At 39.7% G+C, this 22,165-nt stretch overlaps 1 protein-coding gene across 3 annotated transcripts in view; it reads right to left on the reverse strand.

Annotated features, from left to right (window-relative positions):
* The window catches only part of HOOK3 (hook microtubule tethering protein 3), a 98,184-nt gene that overhangs the window by 14,713 nt on the left and 61,306 nt on the right, over window positions 1–22,165 (reverse strand). For all 3 annotated transcript variants that reach the window (XM_072859955.1, XM_072859953.1, XM_072859954.1), the window contains exons 13-21: window positions 21,841–21,928; window positions 21,142–21,211; window positions 14,966–15,106; window positions 12,601–12,688; window positions 7,152–7,186; window positions 6,258–6,340; window positions 4,140–4,240; window positions 1,301–1,405; window positions 1,111–1,182 (exon numbers count right to left, since the gene is read on the reverse strand). In XM_072859955.1, the coding sequence (XP_072716056.1) occupies window positions 1,111–1,182; window positions 1,301–1,405; window positions 4,140–4,240; window positions 6,258–6,340; window positions 7,152–7,186; window positions 12,601–12,688; window positions 14,966–15,106; window positions 21,142–21,211; window positions 21,841–21,928 (783 nt within the window). The remainder of the gene's footprint in view (window positions 1–1,110; window positions 1,183–1,300; window positions 1,406–4,139; window positions 4,241–6,257; window positions 6,341–7,151; window positions 7,187–12,600; window positions 12,689–14,965; window positions 15,107–21,141; window positions 21,212–21,840; window positions 21,929–22,165) is intronic.

The raw sequence follows: 22,165 nt of genomic DNA on the forward strand, positions 1-22,165 counted from the left end.
CATCTTGAGAGAAAGTATGTTTTCAGCAGGAGTAAATGCAAGGAGGAAATGAAGGAACCTGCGATGGGTTGTGTAGTTATGTATGAAAGCAGAGGCTAATTAGAGAAAGACACAGACAAATCTATCAATGCTCGTCTTAGTGTTCACGACAGGCTGCTGAACCACAGGTCTTAGCTCAAGCTTGTCTTCTGCTTGTCAGTGGGACTAATGTTACAAAATTGGTCAAGGACACTAGTCACTTGAAAATGCCTTCAATATTTAAAGGATTCAAACACTCTGCTTGAATGGTACATTTTTGTGTAAAAGTACCATTTTTGGCTTACTATTCATGGACATAACAAGAATGTAGAACAGAAGAAGGAAACTCTTCCAAGGGAAGAGAGAAAGGAAGAATTTGAACTCTGTGATGAAGCAGAATGAAACATGAATGTTACATAAATCAGGGATTCTTTCTATCTGAAGAGCAGTTTCAATGCAGCCACATTCTGCCAAAGAGAAGTCTTGAACACATTTGACGAAGGTGAAAAATCTCCCGGCATACAGGCCCAGCAAAACCTGTATGGCTGCACAGATCAATTCCTTATGGTTTGAACAATTTAAGTGAGGGTCGTGCCCCTGTGCTAACCCTTTGCATGGGGCTAAACTTGCACGCAAGTTAAAGGGGTCGTTTCTCAGAGCACTTACTGCAGCAAGTAAGCTGTATTGCTTTTCTTGTGCCCCTTAATTAGAAACTACTGGAAGAGTGGAGAGTGGAGAATCAAAGAAGAAAGTAAATTTGAGTACTGTAAGTCAGTATAACTGAAGGGCTGGAATTACAAAATAGTAATCTGAGGTATCCTTCCCTCTAGAAAGTGCCATTTCTGGTTTTAAAACTTGAAAATAACAAACACATTCTTTTTCATTTACCGCAAGGTTACCATAGGAACTGTTATATAGTGATAGCTTAAAATTATTAAGAAGCATTTGTTTCTGTGTCTGTGTGTTGGAAAATGCTTTTCAAACAAAAAAACTGTAAATGAATGTATACTGTTATAAACAACCCAGAAACAACTAATATTAATAGTTTCTTTCCCTCTTTTTTTTAAAATAAAAAATTTGGGGGAGTCTTACCATATTGTACCAGGCACTAACAATAAATTTCTCCTCCATTTCTCTTTGACTTTTTGTTTTTTCATATTCTTTCTATAAAACAAACATCAAAAAAGCATACATTTAGAACCAAAGTATAATAAAAGTATTAGTCTATACCTAAAAAACAATGAGGAACTACACATCTACCAGAAAACATGAGGATTACTACCTCCAATGAATGAAACATTCTGTCCCGTTCCTGCAACTGATTTTTCAGAGCCTGAATCTCAGGAGCTGCACCCTGGTTTTGCTTAGGATCTAGGGTGCGGATGACCTGTAAGAGAAAACCAGTTTGTTTTTAATTAAATCCTGCAAAAGCAATCTAATTGAAGGGAAAGAAATCAAGGAATTACAACCTTTTAAGTCAGGTTAAGAAATAAAAACGTGACTTAAAACACGTCAGTGGTAAGAAATGATAAACAGAGGGATGTGCAGTTTTAAGTGGCTGACTCCTGTAAAACAATCTTGACAGCCAGCATGACAGAGGCTCTGCCTCTGAGTATCAGCCATGATATGTTAGAGCATCTGAACCGGGCTCTCTTTTACAGGACTGTGAAACAAAACTACCAATAGGAAAAAGTGACACCTAAGAGGTTCAGTATCCCAGAATAACATATGCAGTTCCTACACCTAGCTGCACTACCTTTGGGGCCACAGGTGTAGAAATGTTTTCTCAGAGGTTTCTCTCTTTATAGCTAAAGTTTACCTACCTGTCAATTCCTCCCACCTGAGGAAGGATCACTTTGGTCCTTATGGAAAGATGCCATGATTCACCTTTTTGGGTACCAGGTGCTGTAATTTCTAGATAGCTCTGTTAAGCCAAGAGGCATTTGGTGGCACATGCATGATCATTATGTTACTAATAAGATGAAGGGACACCTGGTTATGTTCGTATGTGGCACCCATCATGGGTAGCATGAGTGCTAGCAAACACAGAGCTAAACCAAGAACAAATCCAGCAAAATGCCTAGATTCCTAAGCCTTTAGTAGAAAATAGCTTAAAAGTTTTTAACAACCTCTGGATATATAGGAAGAGACTTCGTCTCTTTTGCCTTTATACCCATTTCAGAATTGTGTCCAGACACTGAAATAAAACAGTGCTTTAAATTTTAATAAGTCATTTTTACTGAATGGTACTCATCAAGGAAGACTCATAAAAGTATATTATGTTTCTAAGAAAATACACATTAGACCTGGATACAGTTTCTATAGTGGAAGGCTATAATGACTGTACTCACCTTCACAAAAAAAAAAAAAAAAAAAAAACTGAAAGTTGATGAGAAGATCACGAAAAGCTAGCCTAACTAAAATAATTAATGCTACTGTTGTATAAAACACCCTATAGTAGCACAGTACATACAAATAAACAAATCTTATTGAAAAGGGAAATTGTGACTCTGTCTTTCACTGGAATACTCAGACACAGTCAGCAACATAAGATGTAAAAAAAAAAAAAAAAAATACTATTTGTTTAGATTTCCTTAAGACTGTTGAAACATCCCACAAGAAGTCACTGAGGAAACTACACAGTAGTAAAGGAAGGAAGCATACAGTTTTGACAAATTAGGAACCTACTTACAGATTCCAATTTAACGATACGCAGCCATAGCAAATATCTTGATACTACCATGATCAGATGAACGAAGACACTGGTATGCTTTTGAGAAACTCAAATAAAATATCAAGGTATAGTAAGAAAATAAATGAGACTATGATTAAGACCACAATATTGCCATTTCAAAGCTGGTAGTATACCCACATTCTCACTATCATACTTAAATATTAGCCAGCTTCTCGACAGAAGCATATATTAAACAGTAAAGGCAAAAAGAATGCTGAACGTCATGAGAGAAATGTAACAGCTCTCAAAGGTGGTTCAGTTAAAAAGATCACTTTACTTGCAAAAAGCATCAATAAAAGAGTCCATATTAAAACAGTTTCTAAACCATTTAGCTAAACCAGAACATGAATAGAAATCAGGAGCAAAAGATGAACAAAGAAAGCAAAACCAAATTTAAATTGGTAAAGATGGCTCTGGTACATGTGTAATTACCTATGCCTGTAAATTCTGAGCCCCTCAAAAAGAATAAGCAATTTATGTGAGCAATTAGGACTGATTAATGCTGAAGTAGCTAAAAGCTATATTTATAAAAAAGTGTATCAAATTGTCTGCTCCAGGTAAAGACAGACGTTACTGACTGAGCACCACAAGAAGCCTACACCATCCAGAAACACACATAAACAGATCCAGCCACCTCTGAAGGAAAGAAACCCAAACTTTCTTTGCCGTCTCTGCCAAACTGATAAAATCAGAGTTTGTTGGTCCAACTGTGCCTCTACTTGGTGTTACTAAGCTATATTTGTGTGTACAGAGAGGTAGAACTCTTCATGAAGACAACTGTGCCAGAAACCCTCAGAAGTCCCAGCACAAAAGCCAATTAAAGAGTACTTTTGCTCACAGAGTTTCCTTCCCTTGAGTTAGTTTAGATAGGTGGTTCTCCAATTCTAAAATACAGCACTGCTATTTCAGTTATTTCTATACCACCAGTCCTAGTACGGACACCACTTTAGCTGATCTATACATTTGTCACTCAGAGACAGAAGTCTGGAAGAATTTCCGCGAAGAAATAGGTTATCACAGCATTAGAAAGGGTTTAACACCCTCTCCTTGTCATCAGCCGACATGAAAGTGTGCTGAACAAGGTTTGCCTGGGTGACTCTCAAAAATCTGTAGTAGTGGGTATACATTTGTACAGAGGCATCAGAAGGGCTTATGGATAGGGAGCAGAAGGGGACAGTCATGAACACAAAACCGGGTAAAATCTTCTGCAGAATTAATCAGTATTAGGTACCGTAATGGTAAGAAGATACAAATAACTCACTGGGCCTTCCTTCTCTTTTACTTGCTAGTGTGTATACAGATACTGCCTTTATTTTTATTTCTGCAGAGAGGACATGTAGTGCAGTCTGTCAGAGAGGAATCATTAACAGGGAACACATATACTTACACTTTTGGCCTTTTCCAAATACTTTTTGTATCGCTCTTCCATTTGCTTCATTTCCTCCTCCTTTTTCCGTAAAGCTTCTTGTAATTCTTCAATTTTGAGTGCTTTATGTCAAGAGACGCACACATTGGAAAATAACATAATTATATTATGTTTATTTTCATGTTTTTCAACAGCCATTTAAAAGCACAGCTAGAATTTGTTTCAGTTAAGAAAAGCTAACATAAGGTACCTGATGTAACAGATACCATCGTTTTAATTGCTGAACAGCTCAGAGACACATTAAAAATTTGTACTCCTGTATAATCTCATGAGATGGTTGTTTTGTACACAAATTTTGCTTTTTTTAAAACTATGAAAAAATAAAGAGAAATGGAATCATAAGTCAATCCCATTACTGAACACGCTTAGAAAATGAGTTTACTAATGAATTACCGATTCCATAATATCTTGGTATTGTAACTCAGATAAATGAGTTTTCTTATTTTATGTAAGACGAATAATTCTTAACAGGCACAACTCTTGCTTAAATCTGGTAAACTGTACCATTGGACACAATTTATCAGACTTGTGAAATGAATATACTCAATTTAATTTTTCTCCCACATTTTCTTAAGCAGCAGTGCAGACCAGTAGGAAAATTTCATTGCACAGCCTTTTACTGTGTTGCTATAAGAATACGTCAAGCCACTATTGCTTATACTTCTTCTACATATCTTCTCAATCTCAGAACAAAAAACAAAAAACAAAAAAACACAAAACCAAAAACCCAATTGCATCATCCTGGATCAAATAGCATATAACATTGATGTCTGGTTTTCAGATAACATTAGATAATTGGCAACCCTCAGTCCATCTGTTTTGCAGCCTCATTTTGAAATGTTCTTTCATGTTTTTCCTACAGTTTTCTCTCTAAGCACTCGGAAAACACTAAGCTGGTAACAGGACCAAGAAAGATTTTCGCTGATCAGTAAGAGGACCAATAGAAGATGGTCTCCAAGACTGCAAGAACCCATTTTTCAAAATGTGCCATGATTCTTGTACAATGCCCAAGCATTTTGGCCTTATCCAGAATAGTTAAAAGAATCTGAAAAAATAATTCACACACATTTCCTGAGCGTGGAAAGAAAGGAAGAAGGTACAACTATTTTTATTTTACCAAGACGAAAGTTCAGACCTAGATTTTTAAGAAGCAACTTCTAATTTCAGTAAACTAACTACAGAAGGCTCAATATGCCCTAATGTTTAGAAGCTAGCAAGTCAGAAGACTGCTATTACACTCGCACTGAAACTTATCAAATATGACAGGATTATGTGCTTATTAGCTATTCATTAAGTCCATGGACATTATTCCAAGTGTTCTAACATTTCATAAGATTTGGAATTTATAACATATTCTGCAGCTTTAGCTCAACACAAATGAAAATTCTTTTTGGATACAGAATGTATGTAATCAATACTGAACTGATATTTCTATCTTCCTCGACCTCTTTATGAATAAAATTGCTTTGGAACAAACCAGAAAAGCTGCCATTGGTTGCAATCTTTTGCCTTCCTCTATAATAAGTAGGCTTGAAAAAAAAACAATCTACCTGCTTCAATACTTCTCAGGAAAAATGTAGCATTAATGTGCTAAAAAACAACTGGATGCTGGGTTCTGGATACCATCTGAGCAATATGACGTATATCCTACATTCTCTTTGACCAGTGCCTGAAAATTTTCTCAAATTATAACATAGTTCTGAAAACACACTGAAGGAACATCTATTGGGAGTAAAAATAACCTGGTGATGGCAGCAAGGATCTCCTAAACTAGGGTCTTAGGAGACATGACAGCTCTGAACAGCCGAGGTTCAATGACAGGTATGACAGTGACTTGGTATTTCTATGGCCATTGTAATTTCTTAGTATGGTGGTCTCTAAAATGTGATCCCCTGCATTTCAAGCATTAGAAGCATCTTTCTGGTCACCATAGCTTCCAGAGAAATTAACAACATATATATCACTGCCATTTAAAATGTACATTTTGTTTATCTTGCACCTCCTATAAGTATTATAATTAAAGACCTTGCACATAAAATACTTTACAAAGAAAAGAAACGGACTGCACAGGTAACTCACAACTGTTATTGCATCTTGGTTCCAAATCCTCAATAATGGCTCGTTTCTTCTGTAGCTCATTGTTAGCTTCATGGAGCTTCTCACTGTTACAAACCAGAAAAGCACATATTGTTTTCCCAGTATTATTACTGTGCTTGAATAAACATTAAGCAATACAAAAAATCCTCAGAGAGTGATACACTTCTGAGGGCACGATTGATTTCTGCTGTGGGGCATGAGGACAAATGACCATGTCACTGTGGAAATATTTGTTAAATAAGCTGAAAAACATTACGGTGTATGGAGAACTGTAACAACAAACAGCTTTATTCTCAGTAATTATAAACTTAATTTAGAACTTATAGTTAATTGTACAATGCATGCCTAAAATGAATACTCGTAATTGAGATTACATTGAGAAAGAACAGTAAACCCACAGGCAACAGAAACTACTTTTGTTTTTGCAAGCCAGTCAAAAAGCAAACAGCTCTTAGCATTTTAGGGAAGTAAAAAAGGTGCAGAAATAGTAGAATGAAATGATAACACTTCCTAAAATGTCACCTTTTATGCCATAATGTATACTAAAAAGTAAACAAATCAATGTTGTTTACATTAACATGCTTTCCTCAGAACAAAAGTACTTACTCCTCTTGAGTAAAGATTTACACAATGTTAAGCAAAGTTTTCTAACCACCACAAAATGATGGTTCCTTCATCACTCCTATTGCTTTCACAAAGGTTTTCTATGAGATGAAAATAGTATCTGAACAGCAGGTTCCCAAACATTCCTGTGTTATCTAATTTCTCTTAGTTGTATATTTTCCAGATGCATGATTAACCACTGTCTGCCTTCCATACCATATGGAAAATACATCATGTCAAATGGCAAACAAAATCGGCAAACAAAATACTTACAGATGTTCTTCAAGTTTCTTTTTCAGAAGAATTGACTAAAACAGAAAGTTAAATGTTTTATTTTAATATATTGCGGAGCTTTAACATAATTTCAAAATTATTTTAGAACATATGATTTTGACATTCTAACCAAAATCCAACTTTTTACTTCACTCAGTTTTAGATCATAACTGTAAAGCCATCCTCTGTGGTAGCAATCCTTCTCTCCACAGCTGTGTGACTTTCCTGAAACTAGAGCGCTTTATAACTTTACAAATATTTTCCCAGGAATTGGATCAATAAAAGCAAGATCCATAAAAAACAACATTCTATGGCAGTTGTTTTTATTTCTTCAGTACTTTTGTAATTAGACTTAATAAATTAACCTGAAATTGGAAAGTGCAGCAAAATTTGCTAGAAGAGCTGTCCTACCAATATTGCAATGCAATTTGCATGAGGACATGTAGCAAATTAGTTGAAGTAAATTCCTGGCGCTATAGAAACTAGAGGGAGTAGAGTGTTTCTGACTGGAGTAAAGAAGAAATTTTACCTTTTTTCTGTTTCTCATCTTTATTGATTACAGACATGTAAAAATTATCATACAACTTACAGTGTTCCACTTTCTAGTTAAATCACATTTGGAGAAGCTCTTTGAATAAAAGCTTCAAAGTAAATTTCATTTTAACTTTACACTCACTTCATACAGTGAGTATCTTAAAAAAAAAAACCAAACCAACCAATAAATGTCTATAAACTGAAAGTAGTGTTAAGTAAATAGAAAGCCATACTCACAATAGCCTTGAGCAGAAGCCCATGCCAAGAAAGAGATGACATTAGTATAAAGCAAAACAGCAGCCAACAGAAGAAACTATTTAGAAAGTCATGAACAGAAAAAGTTAAAGCTATGCATTTTTTCACTCATGCGCATTTTTCTCCTCTGTTCTCATCAGCAGCTTCATCCTGTAACATTTTCTAAAACTATTGCTAAAAGCAAAAGTGTAAAAATAGTAAAGAAGCACATTTGTAAATCATTGTGTTCAAACCAGAATTTCAAAGAAGACCAACTGCTATTTGGAAAGTCATTTTGAAACAAAAATCATACAAGTAACAAAACAGGAGAAAATATGCAGTCTATCGGGCTACAACAAAAATTAAGAGATGCGTGTGTTTTTGTGGAGTGATTCCGAATTGTGTTATTGCCACACTGAATACAAGACAAATGTACAATATTTAAATCAGAAACTGCGTTTTTGGTTTGTGCTTATCCAGAACCAATCACATTGGGGGTCTAGCATGTGACCGATGGTCCAGAAGGTCATCAAAATATAAGATAAAATAATCAACAAAAATTACTTCATTGCTTTTTCTCCAATGGTCTTTCAACAAAGGTTTAGGCACCTGGCCAACAGAGGCAATTATCCTGTGCACCCAAAAAAGCTTTTAGCTTTGTTATAGTGTAAATACTTCAAAATATTGTCTTTGGTCACATTCCTGGGTCATGCTTTTTCATGATTTCAAAGTTGGATTTCCTTATCACACTAGAAGAAAAGGAGGGAGCATGTAACAACAAGCGAGCATGACTCTACTGACTTCAGAGTCAGAAATTTGTAGCAGCTAAGGATCTGCAGGTTTTGACCATTTGGCTTTTTTCTTTTCCCGTCCTCTGAACAACTGCAGCAACACCACCTTTTCTGTAACAATAAAAGTTTGTATGCATCTTTCTTGGTCACAAAGCATTTGGACTGGCACCATCACCTAGGTCTGATCATTTAGGGGACTATTGGCTGGTTTAGACAAGAAAGGAGAAAGTTGGCAGTGGTGCCCATTTTCCTAAGCTAAGAAAATAAAAATTGAACTCAGCTTTTCTTTTGCGATCCTTATATTGCACTTGGGTTTAGCTTGGAACAGATACAACTACTTGTCAACGTTGATTCCACTGGTATATTTTCATATATATTATTTGCATAGTACCAGCATTGTTGTGGGAGTAACCCCTCTCCCATATAGACAGATCATATGTTCTCACAAGCAAAAAAACTAACAACAATAAACAGCACACGCAATTAAAAGAAGCAGGATTGAGTCTACCCAGAGTAATTTACCCAAGACACAAGATTAGGAAAAAGAATAAAAGGCAAAAGGTATGATTTTAGCCACACAAAGATCCTGTATATACTTGTAGCAAGGCAGATAAATTCAAATAAATTACTCTAAAAATGGACAAACATTAGGGTTTTTTTTGCAGTCTCAGTCAGCTTCAAAGCCATATACCAAATCCTCTGTTCCTAACAAGTAATTACTGTAATCGTCGTTCTCTCATTGGAAGACCAGTCTCTTAAAAAAAAAATCCCAATTAAAACAAGTTCCACTTACAAAACACCAGAAAAAAATACTTATTATGGTGTGGTTTTAGAAAACAGGTATCATCCCCAGTATTTAATTGCTATCTTTCTTTTACATCCAAAAATCTACAGAAATAAAGTCTTTTTGCTGGAAATTTCTTTCATGCTTAAACAAGCCAAAGGAACGGGTCTGTCCCCTTTTTGAGGACAAAGTTTGGTTTTGTTCTGCATGTTAAGGCTACAGCAGATGGCTAGGCTCTGGCTTGAGGTTAAGCTAACTTACCAGGGTGAGGGAAACTATGGCACATGACTTGAGAAAACTGCTTGATGAGACTGCTAATGCTGTGAGAAGATGACAAAAATTATAAACAGCAACGTGAGGGATGGTCTGATTTCACAGACACTAAGAGTAATCATAGCATCATAGAATAGTTTGGGTGGGAAGGGACCTTTAAAGGTCTCCTAGTCCAACCCCCTGCAAGAGCAGGGACATCTTCAACTAGATCAGGTCGCTCAGAGCCCCGTCCAACCTGACCATGAATGTTTCCAGGGATGGGGCATCCACCACCTCTCTGTTCCAGTGTTTCAGCAATGAACAGTGGCTGAACTTCACAGGTAACCAAACAGGTAACAGAGTTTTGAGGACCTTTTAGGGAGATGCCAAGTCAGGAGGTGTTAGTAGCTATCAGTAACAGCCTATAAGGCCAAGATTGTGTATGTAACAGTATGAGAAACACCAGATGTGGTACGGATTTAGCAAGACTAGGTCCAGTGGGGTAGAAGTAACTAAAGGCAGGTTGTTTATATAGGAAGAAATTAGGGCAGAGAAAGGGAAAACAAGGATGACAAAACAGACTTATAAGGCATGCAAATGATGTAGTCAAAGCTGTTCAGGGTACCTGTTGAGCAGCCCTACACGTGACCACTGCATTCTGGAGGACAATAAATCAAACCTGCTATTCTGACCACATCAGGCATGTCTGAGTTAATTCTGTAGTCTGGAAGACGGGAATAAGGAGGTCTTTCCCTGGCTAGCAAGGCAACAGCCAGGATGGACTAACCATGCATCCCAACAGGATATGTCAGTGCCCATTACAGGCCTAATGGCACTGATATCTTCCTAACATCCACCTTCCATTGCACTTCAATACAAAGATCAAAACTGCTTCCCCTGAGGACCTCAGCAAGCAGCATGTATCATTGCAATGATACTTGCCTGGGTTAGGATAGTGCTTTTACTACTTTTTGGGCAAGCCTAAAAATTACTTCAACTTTGAAAACAAACAAAACTGAAAAAAAAAAACCCCAAGCCCTCATCATACATTTCTAGACTGAATACAAACAGGATCTTCAGTTTTCTGGGTTGAGCATATTTACATGTAAGTATACAAAAATACGGATTTCAGTGCATTCTTGCAGAAAAGTAGTGAAAAATAGGAAACATGCTGAAAATGATGCACCAATGAACTGTATGCCATGTCTCCTTATTCTTTTTCTCATGCTGCTGAAGTATCACTCTTTTTGTAAGGATATCTTAAGGATAACTCAGGTGGTCCTAGCACAACTTCCATCTGCTTGAGCATCTAGGTTTAACTTTGGGGTTTGCTCTGCTTTTGTGTGGGAGATTGGATTAGGTGTTCGTACCTTCAGAGGTTCTTGCAGCCTCAATACTTCTCTCTTTTGCTTCTTTCCTACACATTGAACTCAGCAAAACCGGCCATGGGATTAGTGTCTGTAAATCACCACTGGCATGGTCAGACCTACACAGAAGCCAGGAATGCAGCAACTGTACCATGAACTTGCCAAACTCCGACTTGACAAGGGCTGGCTGGTACACACAGCAGGCTGTACTGTGGTGTTGTGCTGTTAACAGAATCATCTCAGATGATGCCTACATAGGCTGCAACCAGTCCTGTAAGTGAGCTGCCCACATGTCCTATATTACTGTCTAAACCAGAGCCTCAAAGAGGGACACAATTAAAATTGCAGTAAATAAAGCTGAATTCAATTAGACAGGGATCACTTACAATACTCAATATCTGAGTAATTTTTTCATATTCTTGTTCACCCTGAAAAATCTAACTTTGGCCAATAACCAAGACAACAAAGAATATCTCAGAATCATGTAATAGTATGGACCTGTTTTAAAATGCATTCTAAAACACATTCTAAGTTCCTTAGGAAAATAATCTTATTTGAACTCAACTAGGTGTTTTACTTTCATACAGTTTATTCTGAAAATTAGAAGGATAAGCTAAATTAAACACACTCTTAAATGAAAATAAGCAGCTAGTAAAAACTTTCACTGTTTTATATAAATTAGTTAAAACAAACCCACAACAATAGAAAGCAACACATTACAACTTGTTGCCAATTAGCAACACAATACACTGAGATTGTGAGCATACACTGTGCACGTACAGTCCAACAAATCACTGCTTTCAAGAAACTTCTAGAGCATCCTCTCTCAAATACAGGAGATAGCAAACACAATTTTTGAGTGGAAGACTGAAAGTTGTTTTCCACACTAATTCTGCCACAATGTGTATTCTTACATTAAAAATAAAGTTAACTTCATATACAGAAACAGAAAATGCTGCATTATGTTGAGGGCTTAATTATTTGACTTTTTTTTTTTTAGGTTTGTTTTTTTTTTTTTTTTAGTTTTGGCCTGCCTGGCGTTATGAGATACATTTACGTCCACAATTACAGAGCTTCCACTGGCAGGAAAGGCCTTAACTTTCATTATGAAAACTAAACCAAAAATAACTTCAGATATTTTATTAAGACATGGAGAATTAACATTTCCTTAATTCCCTGCAAAACTCTCTATTCTAATTAACTAATTTTAGTGCTAAGTTTACTATTGGAACAGACACAATTAATCAAATAAAACATATCTGACATCTTCTCTACATAGGATTGTTTTCTTTTCCAGACAAATGTCTTACTATGTCTTACATCCTACTTAGAGAAGTACAATTTAGTGATAAGATCATAAGAGCAAATATGGAAAACTATCAGAAATCTCCATATACATATTTCTTTTACATATTTTTTTACAAAAAGGTGAAAGTTTCAAAAATGGTAACTACTTGAATGTAAGTTTGATGTACATTTCTACTTACATCTTCAGCTTTTGAACCTTGATCCTGCAAAGATTTTTGTAGTTCTTCTACCTGGGACTGCACTTCTAGAAGTCTCTGATTTACCAATCTAGGAAAGAGATAAAATTTTGTTTTTCAGAAAAAAACCAAACAACTGCAAGGGGAAGCCTGAGATTTTTAGTGTCCAGTGTTTTCAGGTCATCTACACAAGAGATGCAATACTGCATTTTATTCACAGAAAATTTACAACAGTAGTTAGAGAATACAGCAGTTCCAGAGGTTATAGCCTGTAGTCATCCAGAACATTCTGATACTCTTCCAAGACAACATAAATGCATGTATTAAGAAATCATTTCTATATACATGAAACAGGAGTTTCTAACAGTCATTTTTACTGTGTGAGAGCTATTAGCTTACTGCTTTTACACAGTCACAGAATGCTATAAACCTGTAGAGGTCAGAAGGGATCTCCAGAGGTTGTCTAAATCCAACCTCCTCCTCAAAGCAAGGGCACTTACAGCACATTGCTGGGAACCACGTCCAGTCCAGGCTTGGACACCTTTAAGGATGGAGTTCTGACAATGTCTTTGGGCCTGTTTTCTAGAGCTCAGACTCATACTCCATATTGTGTCTGTTGCCTCTTGTCCTTCTACTGTCAGCCTCTGAGAAGAGTCCGGCTCTGTCTTCCTGACACCTTCCCATCAGGTAGATATAGATCACAGTATTATCTCCTCTGCCACCTTTTCTTAGGCCTGAACAAACCCAGTTCTCAGTCTCATCACACATATCACATGCTTCAGTGTCCCTCACCTTAGTATTCTGCTGCACTCCTGTACATCCATGTCTTTCTTGTACTAGGGAATCCAAAACTATATGCTATGTCCAGATGTGATCTCATAAGTACGGATGAGAGGTGAAGGATCATTTTCCCAGACTGCCTGCACCCTAGTGAGGACAGCCCAGGTCACAGTCAGCTGCAAGGTCCCCAGCTGACACATCCTCCTTTACTGCCCACTGGGACGCCAGGGCTTTTGCAGCAGAGCTGCTCCCAAGCCTACTGGTCCCAGTCAGCATTGCCAGGCTCCTCCCAGCCAGGGAAAGGGGTCTCATCAGCTCCTTTCTCTGGACTTCTGAGCTCCTCTGAGTAACAGCTCTCCCTTTCAGCATATCAGTCATTCCTCCCAGCGTGGTACCACCCTCAAACTTGCTGAGAGTATAGTCCCTCCCATCAGTCAAGTTGTTAATGAAGGTGATGAACAGCATTGGTCCTGGTATTGGTACCTGAGGAACTGGTTACCAGTTGGATTTTGTACTACTAATGATAAGCTTTAGGCCCAGCTGTCCAACCAATTTTCCACTCACTTTACTGTCCACTTATTCAGTCTATATCTAACCATTCTGAACATAAGAATACTATGGGAGACTGTGCCAAAGGCTTGGCTAAAGCTAAGGTAAGTACCATTCACTGTTTCACCCTTCTTCACATAAGCAGTCATCTCATTGTCAAGACAATTGGATTAGTTAGGCATGATTTGCCCTGAATAAATTCATGTTGGCCTTTCCCAATTACTTTCTTGTCCCTCATGTGGCTGGAAGCAGATTCCAGATGGACTTGCTTTGTGAAATTCCCAGAAAATGAGCTGTGGCTGACCAGTCTCTGTAGTTCTCTGGACCCTCTTTCTTGCCCTTCTTGAAGACGAGTGCAGTATTTACCTTTTCCCAGGCTTCAGGAACCTTCCCCAATCAAAGGGGGAGATCAGGGAAGATTAGAGAGAGAGCAGATTCAAAGCTTAGATAGAGAGCAGCCTCACAACAATATCAGCCAGCTACCTTAGTATGCTCAGATGCAGGCTGTCTGGTCCCATGGATGTCTGTATGCTGATTGGCTTAACCTAGCAGGGTCAGCTAGAGCAGGTTGCCCAGGAACATGCCCTGTTGGGTTTGAAATATCTCCAAGGATGGAGACAACTTATCTGGTCAACCTATTCCAGTGTTCAGCAACCCTCCCAGTAAAAAAAGTATGTTGATTTACTAAAAGAGTAAATTTAGATGAAATTTAATGTGTTTTAATTTCTGCCCACTGCCTCCTGCCCTGTCACTGGGCATCACTGAGAAGAGTCTAGCTCCGCCTCCTTTAGACCCTCCCATCTGGTATTTATAAACATTGATAAGATGCACCCTGAGCCTACTCTTTTCCAGGCTACATAGCTTCTATCCATCAGATTCTCCTTACGTGAAAGATGCTCCAGTCCTGTAATCACATTCTTCTGGCGTTTCACTGGACTGACTCCAGTACATCCATGTCTGCCAGTATTGGACACAGTACAGTCAAAAGTATATGGCATTGTTAGAAAAGTCAATTGAAACAGAGGACAAAACTTCTTACCTGTTTTCTGTCTCCAATTCATTCTTCCGTAAGTTTGCATCATCAAGAAGGCTCTGCAACAAGGCGATCTTTTCATTGTCAGAACCTTCTTGGTTCAACTTTAACATCTTGTTTTCATGCTGAAGGCGAATGAGTTTCTCCCTAAAAACATAAAATACCATTTTGTAGAAAAAAGTATGCCAACCTCTATAAAGAAGAAAACAGATTACCACAGTAAGTGTAACTACAACATAAAGATCATCTTTACCTATTTAAGGGAGACAGCTAAAACAACAATCATGTCTTCAAACCCCCAAATACAAATCTGATTAAAGGAGTTGTAATTGTAGAAAGCACAACACAAGGAAGTTGCCTGAGTGCCCGTATCAGATCCCAGAGTACAACTGGACAGATTTATAGGTAGAATGTGGAGAACGCAAAGCTTGGTTAAGGGAGGTTTTAACCTCAGCTGCCACTGAACTACTGCATGAACCTGGGCAAGTCACTTCCACCCTGTTGGTCTGTTTTCATAGAATCACAGAACCATTTAGGTTGGAAAAGACCCTTAAGATCATCCAGTCCAACTGTAAACCTAACACTACCAAGACCACCACTATACCATGTTCCTACACCATGTCTACACATCTTTTAAATACCTGCAGGGACAGTGACTCAACCACTTCCCTGGGCAGCCTGCTCCAGTGCTTGATAGCCCTTTCAGTGAAGACATTTTTCCTAATATCCAGTTTAAACCTACCCTGGTGCAACCTGAGGCCATTTCCTCCTGTCCTATCACTTGTTACCTGGGAGAAGAGACCAACACCCACCTCGCTACAACCTCCTTTCAGGTAGCTGTAGAGAGCAATAAGGTCTCCCTTCAGCCTCCTTTTCTCCAGGCTAAACAACCCCAGTTCCCTCAGCCGCTCCTCATAAGACTTGTTCTCTAGACCCTTCACCAGCTTTGTGGCTCTTCTTTGGACACGCTCCAGCACCTCAATGTCTCTCTTGCAGTGAGGGGCCCAAAACTGAACACAGTATTCGAGGTGCGGCCTCACCAGTGCAGAGTACAGGGGGACAATCACTTCCCTGGTCCTGCTGGCCACACTATTTCTGATAGAAGCCAGGATGCTATTGGCCTTCTTGGCCACCTGGTGTGAGAGACTGAAAGTCTGTGGTGAGGTGAGGCCCTTGCATTTGCATGGTGATGGCAGGTTGGTGAGCACAGGCACGGGGTGGGGAAGAGCAAGAGCGGGACATGGAGAGCGTGTCAGAGGACACGCGGTTCCGGGTTCTGACAGACCTTACCGTATATGGACAGAGGTAACACAGAGTTTATCTGAGGAAGGGGCTTGCGACCACTCGAGAGGTGCCTCGTAACCACCTCCCTCCCCCAGCACCTGTGCAGAAGATTGAGACCTTTCTAGAACAAGAACCATGTAAGTCCTGAAGGGGCATACCTGGAGGCAGGGATTAGCGTATAGAAGACACGCCCTCCAGGGAACCATGTTCGTGCCCACCACTGGAGGATTGCCATGCCTGTCATCGTCATCGCAGGATCCAAGGGTGGTGATACTTTTTCTTTCTCTTTCCTCCTCTCTTCCTCTACTTTTCCAATATATGTAAGTTTGGGACAAATTGGGACGGGTTGCCCAGAAAATAGTTCCATTGCTAAATTGCCTCCGTTCGTTCGTTGAGCTTGCCAGTTCGTTAAGTTTGTCTGTTTGTTGAATTCACCGGTTAATAAAGATGCTGGCCAGACTGTTCCTCTAAGTCATTGTCATGACTCTACCAACCATGCCGCTCTGCCGAGCGGAGATCGGCCTTTGACGGTACACAAACCGTCGGGGAATCAAAAAGTTTCACCCATCTCGCAACCCACCGAGTGGGACAAGACACCTGGGCACACTGCTGGCTCATATTCAGCCAGCTGTCAACCAACACCCCCAGGTCCTTTTCCGCCAGGCAGCTTTCCAGCCACTCTTCCCCAAGTCTATATCATTGTTGCATGGGGTTGTTGTGACCCAAGTGCAGGACCTGGCACTTAGACTTGTTGAACCTCATACAATTGGCCTCGGATCATCAATCCAGCCTGTCCAGATCTCTCTGTAGAGCCTTCCTACTCTCAAGCACATCAACACTCCCACCCAACTTGGTGTCATCTGCAAACTGACTGAGGGTGCACTCGATCCCCTCATCCAGATCATTGCTAAAGATATTAAACAGAACTGGCCCCAATACTGAGCCCTGGGGAACACCGCTTGTGACTGGCCACCAATTGGATGTAACTCCATTCACCAAGACTCTTTGGGCCCGGCCATCCTGCCAGTTTTTTACCCAGCGAAGAGTATGCCCATTCAAACCACAAGCAGCCAGTTTCTGCAGGAGAATGCTGTGGGAAACGGTGTCAAAGGCTTTACTAAAGCCTAGGTAGACAACATCCACAGCCTTTCCCTCATCCATTAAGCAGGTCACCTTGTCATAGAAGGAGATTAGGTTAGCCAAGCAGGACCTGCCCAGGTGGCCAAGAAAGCCAATGGCATCCTGGCTTGTATCAGAAATAGTGTGGCCAGCAGGACTAGGGAAGTGATCGTGCCCCTGTACTCGGCACTGGTGAGGCCACACCTCGAATACTGTGTTCAGTTTTGGGCCCCTCACTACAAGAGAGACATTGAGGTGCTGGAGCGTGTCCAGAGAAGGGAAATGAAGCTGATGAAGGGTCTAGAGCAGAAGTCTTATGAGGAGCAGCTGAGGAAACTGGGGTTGTTTAGCCTGGAGAAAAGGAGGCTGAGGGGAGACCTTATCGCTCTCTACAACTACCTGAAAGGAGGTTGTAGCAAGGTGGGTGTCAGTCTCTTCTCCCAAGTAACAAACAATAGGACAAGAGGAAATGGCCTCAAGTTGTGCCAGGGGAGGTTTAGACTGGATATTAGGAAATTTTACTTCACTGAAAGGGTTATCAAGCATTGGAACAGGCTGCCCAGGGAAGTGGTTAAGTTGCCATCCCTGGAAGTATTTAAGAGACGTGTAGCTGTGGTACTTAGGGACATGGTGTAGTGGTGGTCTTGGTAGTGTTAGGTTTATGGTTGGACTCGATGATCTTAAAGGTCTTTTCCAACCTATATGATTCTGTGTGATCCTCCTTCCAGCCCTTCTTGTAGATGGGTGTCACATTTGCTAACCTCCAGTCAACTGGGACCTCCCCGGTTAGCCAGGACTGCTGATAAATGATGGAAAGTGGCTTAGCGAGCACTTCACCAGCTCCCTCAGTACCCTTGGGTGGGTCCCATCCGGCCCCAGAGACCTGTGTGTGTCTAAGTGGTGTAGTGGGTCGCTAACCATTTCCCCTTGGATTATGGGGGCTTCATTCTGCTCCCCATCTCTGTCTTCCAGCTCAGGGGGCTGGGTACCCTGAGAACAATTGGTGTTACTATTAAAGACTGAGGCAAAGAAGGCATTAAGTATCTCAGCCTTTTCCTCATCCTTTGTCGCTATGTTTCCCCCTGCATCCAATAAAGGATGGAGATTCTCCTTAGCCCTCCTTTTGTTGCTAATGTATTTATAGAAACATATTTTATTGTCTTTTACAGCAGTAGCCAGATTAAGTTCTAGTTGGGCTTTGGCCCTTCTAGTTTCCTCCCTGCATAACCTCATGACATCTTTGTAGTCCTCTTGAGTTGCCTGCCCCTTCTTTCAAAGGTCATAAACTCTCCTTTTTTTCCTGAGTTCCAGCCAAAGCTCTCTGTTCAGCCAGGCTGGTTGTCTTCCCCACTGGCTCGTCTTTTGGCACATGGGGACAACCTACTCCTGTGCCTTTAAGATTTTTTTCTTGAAGACTGTCCAGCCTTCCTGGACTCCTTTGCCCCTCAGGACTGCCTCCCAAGCAACTCTGTCAACCAGGCCCCTAAACAGGCCAAAGTTTGCCCTCCGAAAGTCCAAGGTAGCAGTTTTGCTAACCCCGCTCCCTACTTCTCCAAGAATCGAAAACTGTATCATTTCATGATCACTGTGCCCAAGACAGCCTCCAACCATCACATTACCCACAAGTCCTTCTCTGTTTGCGAACAACAGGTCCAGCAGGGAACCTTCCCTAGTTGGCTCACTCACCAGCTGTGTCAGGAAGTTATCTTCCACACACTCCAGGAACCTCCTAGACTGTTTCCTCTCTTCTGTATTGTATTTCCAGCAGACATCTGGTAAGTTGAAGTCCCCCACAAGAACAAGGGCTAGTGATTGTGAGACTTCTCCCAGCTGCTTATGGAATATTTTATCTGCCTCTTCATCCTGGTTGGGTGGTCTATAACAGATTCCCACCATGATATCTGCCTTGTTGGCCTTTCCCCTGATTATTACCGGTAAACACACAACCCTTTCATCACCATTGTCAAGCTCTAGACAGTCAAAATACTCCCTTAACGTACAGGGCTACCCCACTACCTCTCCTTCCTTGCCTATCCTTTCTGAAGAGTTTACAGCCATCCATTGCACCACTCCAGTTGTGCGAGTCAGTCATCCCACCATGTTTCCATGATTGCAACTATATCATAGTTTTCCAGCTGCACAATGGCTTCCAGCTCCTCCTGTTTGTTGCCCATGCTGCACGTGTTGGTGTAGATGGACTTCAGTTGGGGTATTGATCCTGTCACCTTTTTTTGGGGAGAAGCCCTAATTCCTATGTGACTGTTCTTAGGTGCTTCTGTGGTTTCTAACACATCAACAACCCTTACGTCTTTGCTGCCACATGCATCTCCATCCCCTACCTGCACTGAGATAGCTAAGGTACTGCTCACATTAGTACAGGGACATTTCAAATGTGCTCATCATGGAGCAGACTGAAGGACCTTAATAGCATACCGTCCCTCAAACATTGGCATGCCACCCCCAGGCTTATCTCTAGTGAGTCTGGTTTTATCCCTTTCACCCTTCAAATCTAGTTTAAAGCTCTTTCAATGAGCTCTGGTAACTCCTCATGTCACTTAACTTGTTGATTTCCTCAGGTGCAACTGAGAGGCCACAGACTGAATCTGCCTCACAAACCTCTCCCATTTGGTCTGCAAGTGTTCTCTACGAGATGGAGAAAGGTGCTTGAGCACAGACCCATGCTCTGTCGCTATGGAGGGAACAAGACAGCAGTAGTCGGTACCCCTATGGGTGGGCTGCCTTGTGCAGTCTTCCCCCTTCATCAGCAGAAGCAGCAGCCCAGACCTCCACATCAAGAAGTCCCAGTCCTACTGCAGCAACTGCTACTGTCCACCTCTATCAAGTAGGCATGGAGGCCAAGTTTAGCAGCTGCAAACAGTCTGCACAGATGTATGCTTGCAAAAATACAGAATTAATCTTCAGGAGCCAAAGATGAAGAACAAGTGAAACCACAAGCTATGCTTGCCTATTTATGGCATTTAGGGTCCTGTCCTCTCTCACGCAATCATGTGGAAGGTTAACTTCATACTTCACTCACACTGCTTCAAAATGTTATTCTTCCATTTTTTCTGAACAGAACTAAAAAGAATTGCAGCATAGCTGGAAGAAAAACAAATCTTTTCTATTATTAGCTTTCTAGAAATATATTCTTTTACTATTGAACGGTATGTTTTGACCCATATTGATCTTTCAAAGTGTTAAAATACTGTATCAGTATCGCTAGAGATAAAAGAAAAGATTTCCTGAAGACCTAACAGATTTCTGAGATGTGACTGTCTTAAAAACTTTTAGCATACTGGCAAGGCTAAACACAGCCTGCAACATCTTAAGATATAAGATTTTCAGCTCTGCCACAGCTGTTCTTCCTTTTAATAGATTGTAAACATTTGCCATGATACAAAATGGAATTTATAATCTACTCTTCCTTTCACAATTTTAGTAATTTTTTCCTTGTACAACAACATGTTCTTGTTACAAACATTTTTGTCTGTTAATGCACATAAAAGCTGCAGTTATATGAACTCTCTGCAAGAAGAGACACAATATGAGATTAAAGGGATATTGTGTTTTCCCTTTTTTCTGGAGCACAATACAAACTCAAGAGAGGTGTTGACCTCTTGGATTTTGTCTTTTAAGCATAACAGCTCCTGTTGTGCAGAAATCCAAAAGGAGAGAAAAAAATCAAACATAAATTGTAGAAATGTTCTAACACTGAAAACTAACTAATCATCAATGGGTACATTGTAAAGGTTAGTAAAACAAAGTACACATTAGCTTACTTTATTTCAGGAGTAACAATTTCTGCTGCTAAACTGTCTGAAGGCTCTTGTCTTCCCAGAGGCATCAATCCTGGGTTAGGAAAAGTAAAAAATTTAGCAAGCAGACCAGTAACTTTCTTTAAAAGACCAAAAGTAAACATTGCTCTAGAAGTTTACAGTTTTAGAGTAATGCTAGACAACAGAAAATGACACAAAGTCAGGCTACAGCAAGACAGACAGACAAACACAATTTCATTTGGAGAATAGGAATTATTTCTGTCTTCATCCATTCTGATGAAGTAATTTTGTGGTGCATTTTTTGCTCATTGGCTTATCTAAGAACCACAAAGCTGTGCAACATTACACAGAAATAAATTCAATTTCTATTCAATAGACACATGAAATATCATACACATGAAACATCACACACACATGAGAAAACTTAGTATCTCTCTAAAGAAAATTATGTAACCACACAGAAATCAGAAATAAATTATAAAAATATCACACTGGGGAGGAAACTAAAATTTCTGATTTACTGAAATAATGTTTGAAGTTTTCAAATGCTTACAAAGTTATGAATAGTTGAAGCAGCTTTTCACTGCTGATCTTCAAAGTGCTTAAATTTATTCTGTGCTAAAAAAAATGCATTTAATACTCTCCAGAGAAGTCCTGTAAACTTTAGAAAAGATGCATTTAATCTCCTTATTTTTCCTTTACCTGTAGTGGTGAGTTGACCCTCCTGAGCTTGTACACATCTAAGCTCTTCAATAGTTTCTTTCAAAGAATCCCTTTCTGTTCTTAATCTCTGAATAATTGGAAAGAGAATGAATATCAGTCTTGGCACTACATCTTTAATAGTACACAAGTCGCCAAAAGGCACAGCCTTCAACACTTTAAAAAGAATTTAATGCAACTCTAAAGATCATTTTCAAATTAAGGCATCTCAGTCTATTTCATAACAGAATAAACAAATATTATATATTCCACATGAACAGTGTTTTTTCTGAGAAGGGTTGCTGCTCTGTATTACACTTATGGGGGT

Source organism: Ciconia boyciana, chromosome 4, assembly GCF_034638445.1.
Source record: "Ciconia boyciana chromosome 4, ASM3463844v1, whole genome shotgun sequence".
Classification (NCBI taxonomy): domain Eukaryota; kingdom Metazoa; phylum Chordata; class Aves; order Ciconiiformes; family Ciconiidae; genus Ciconia; species Ciconia boyciana.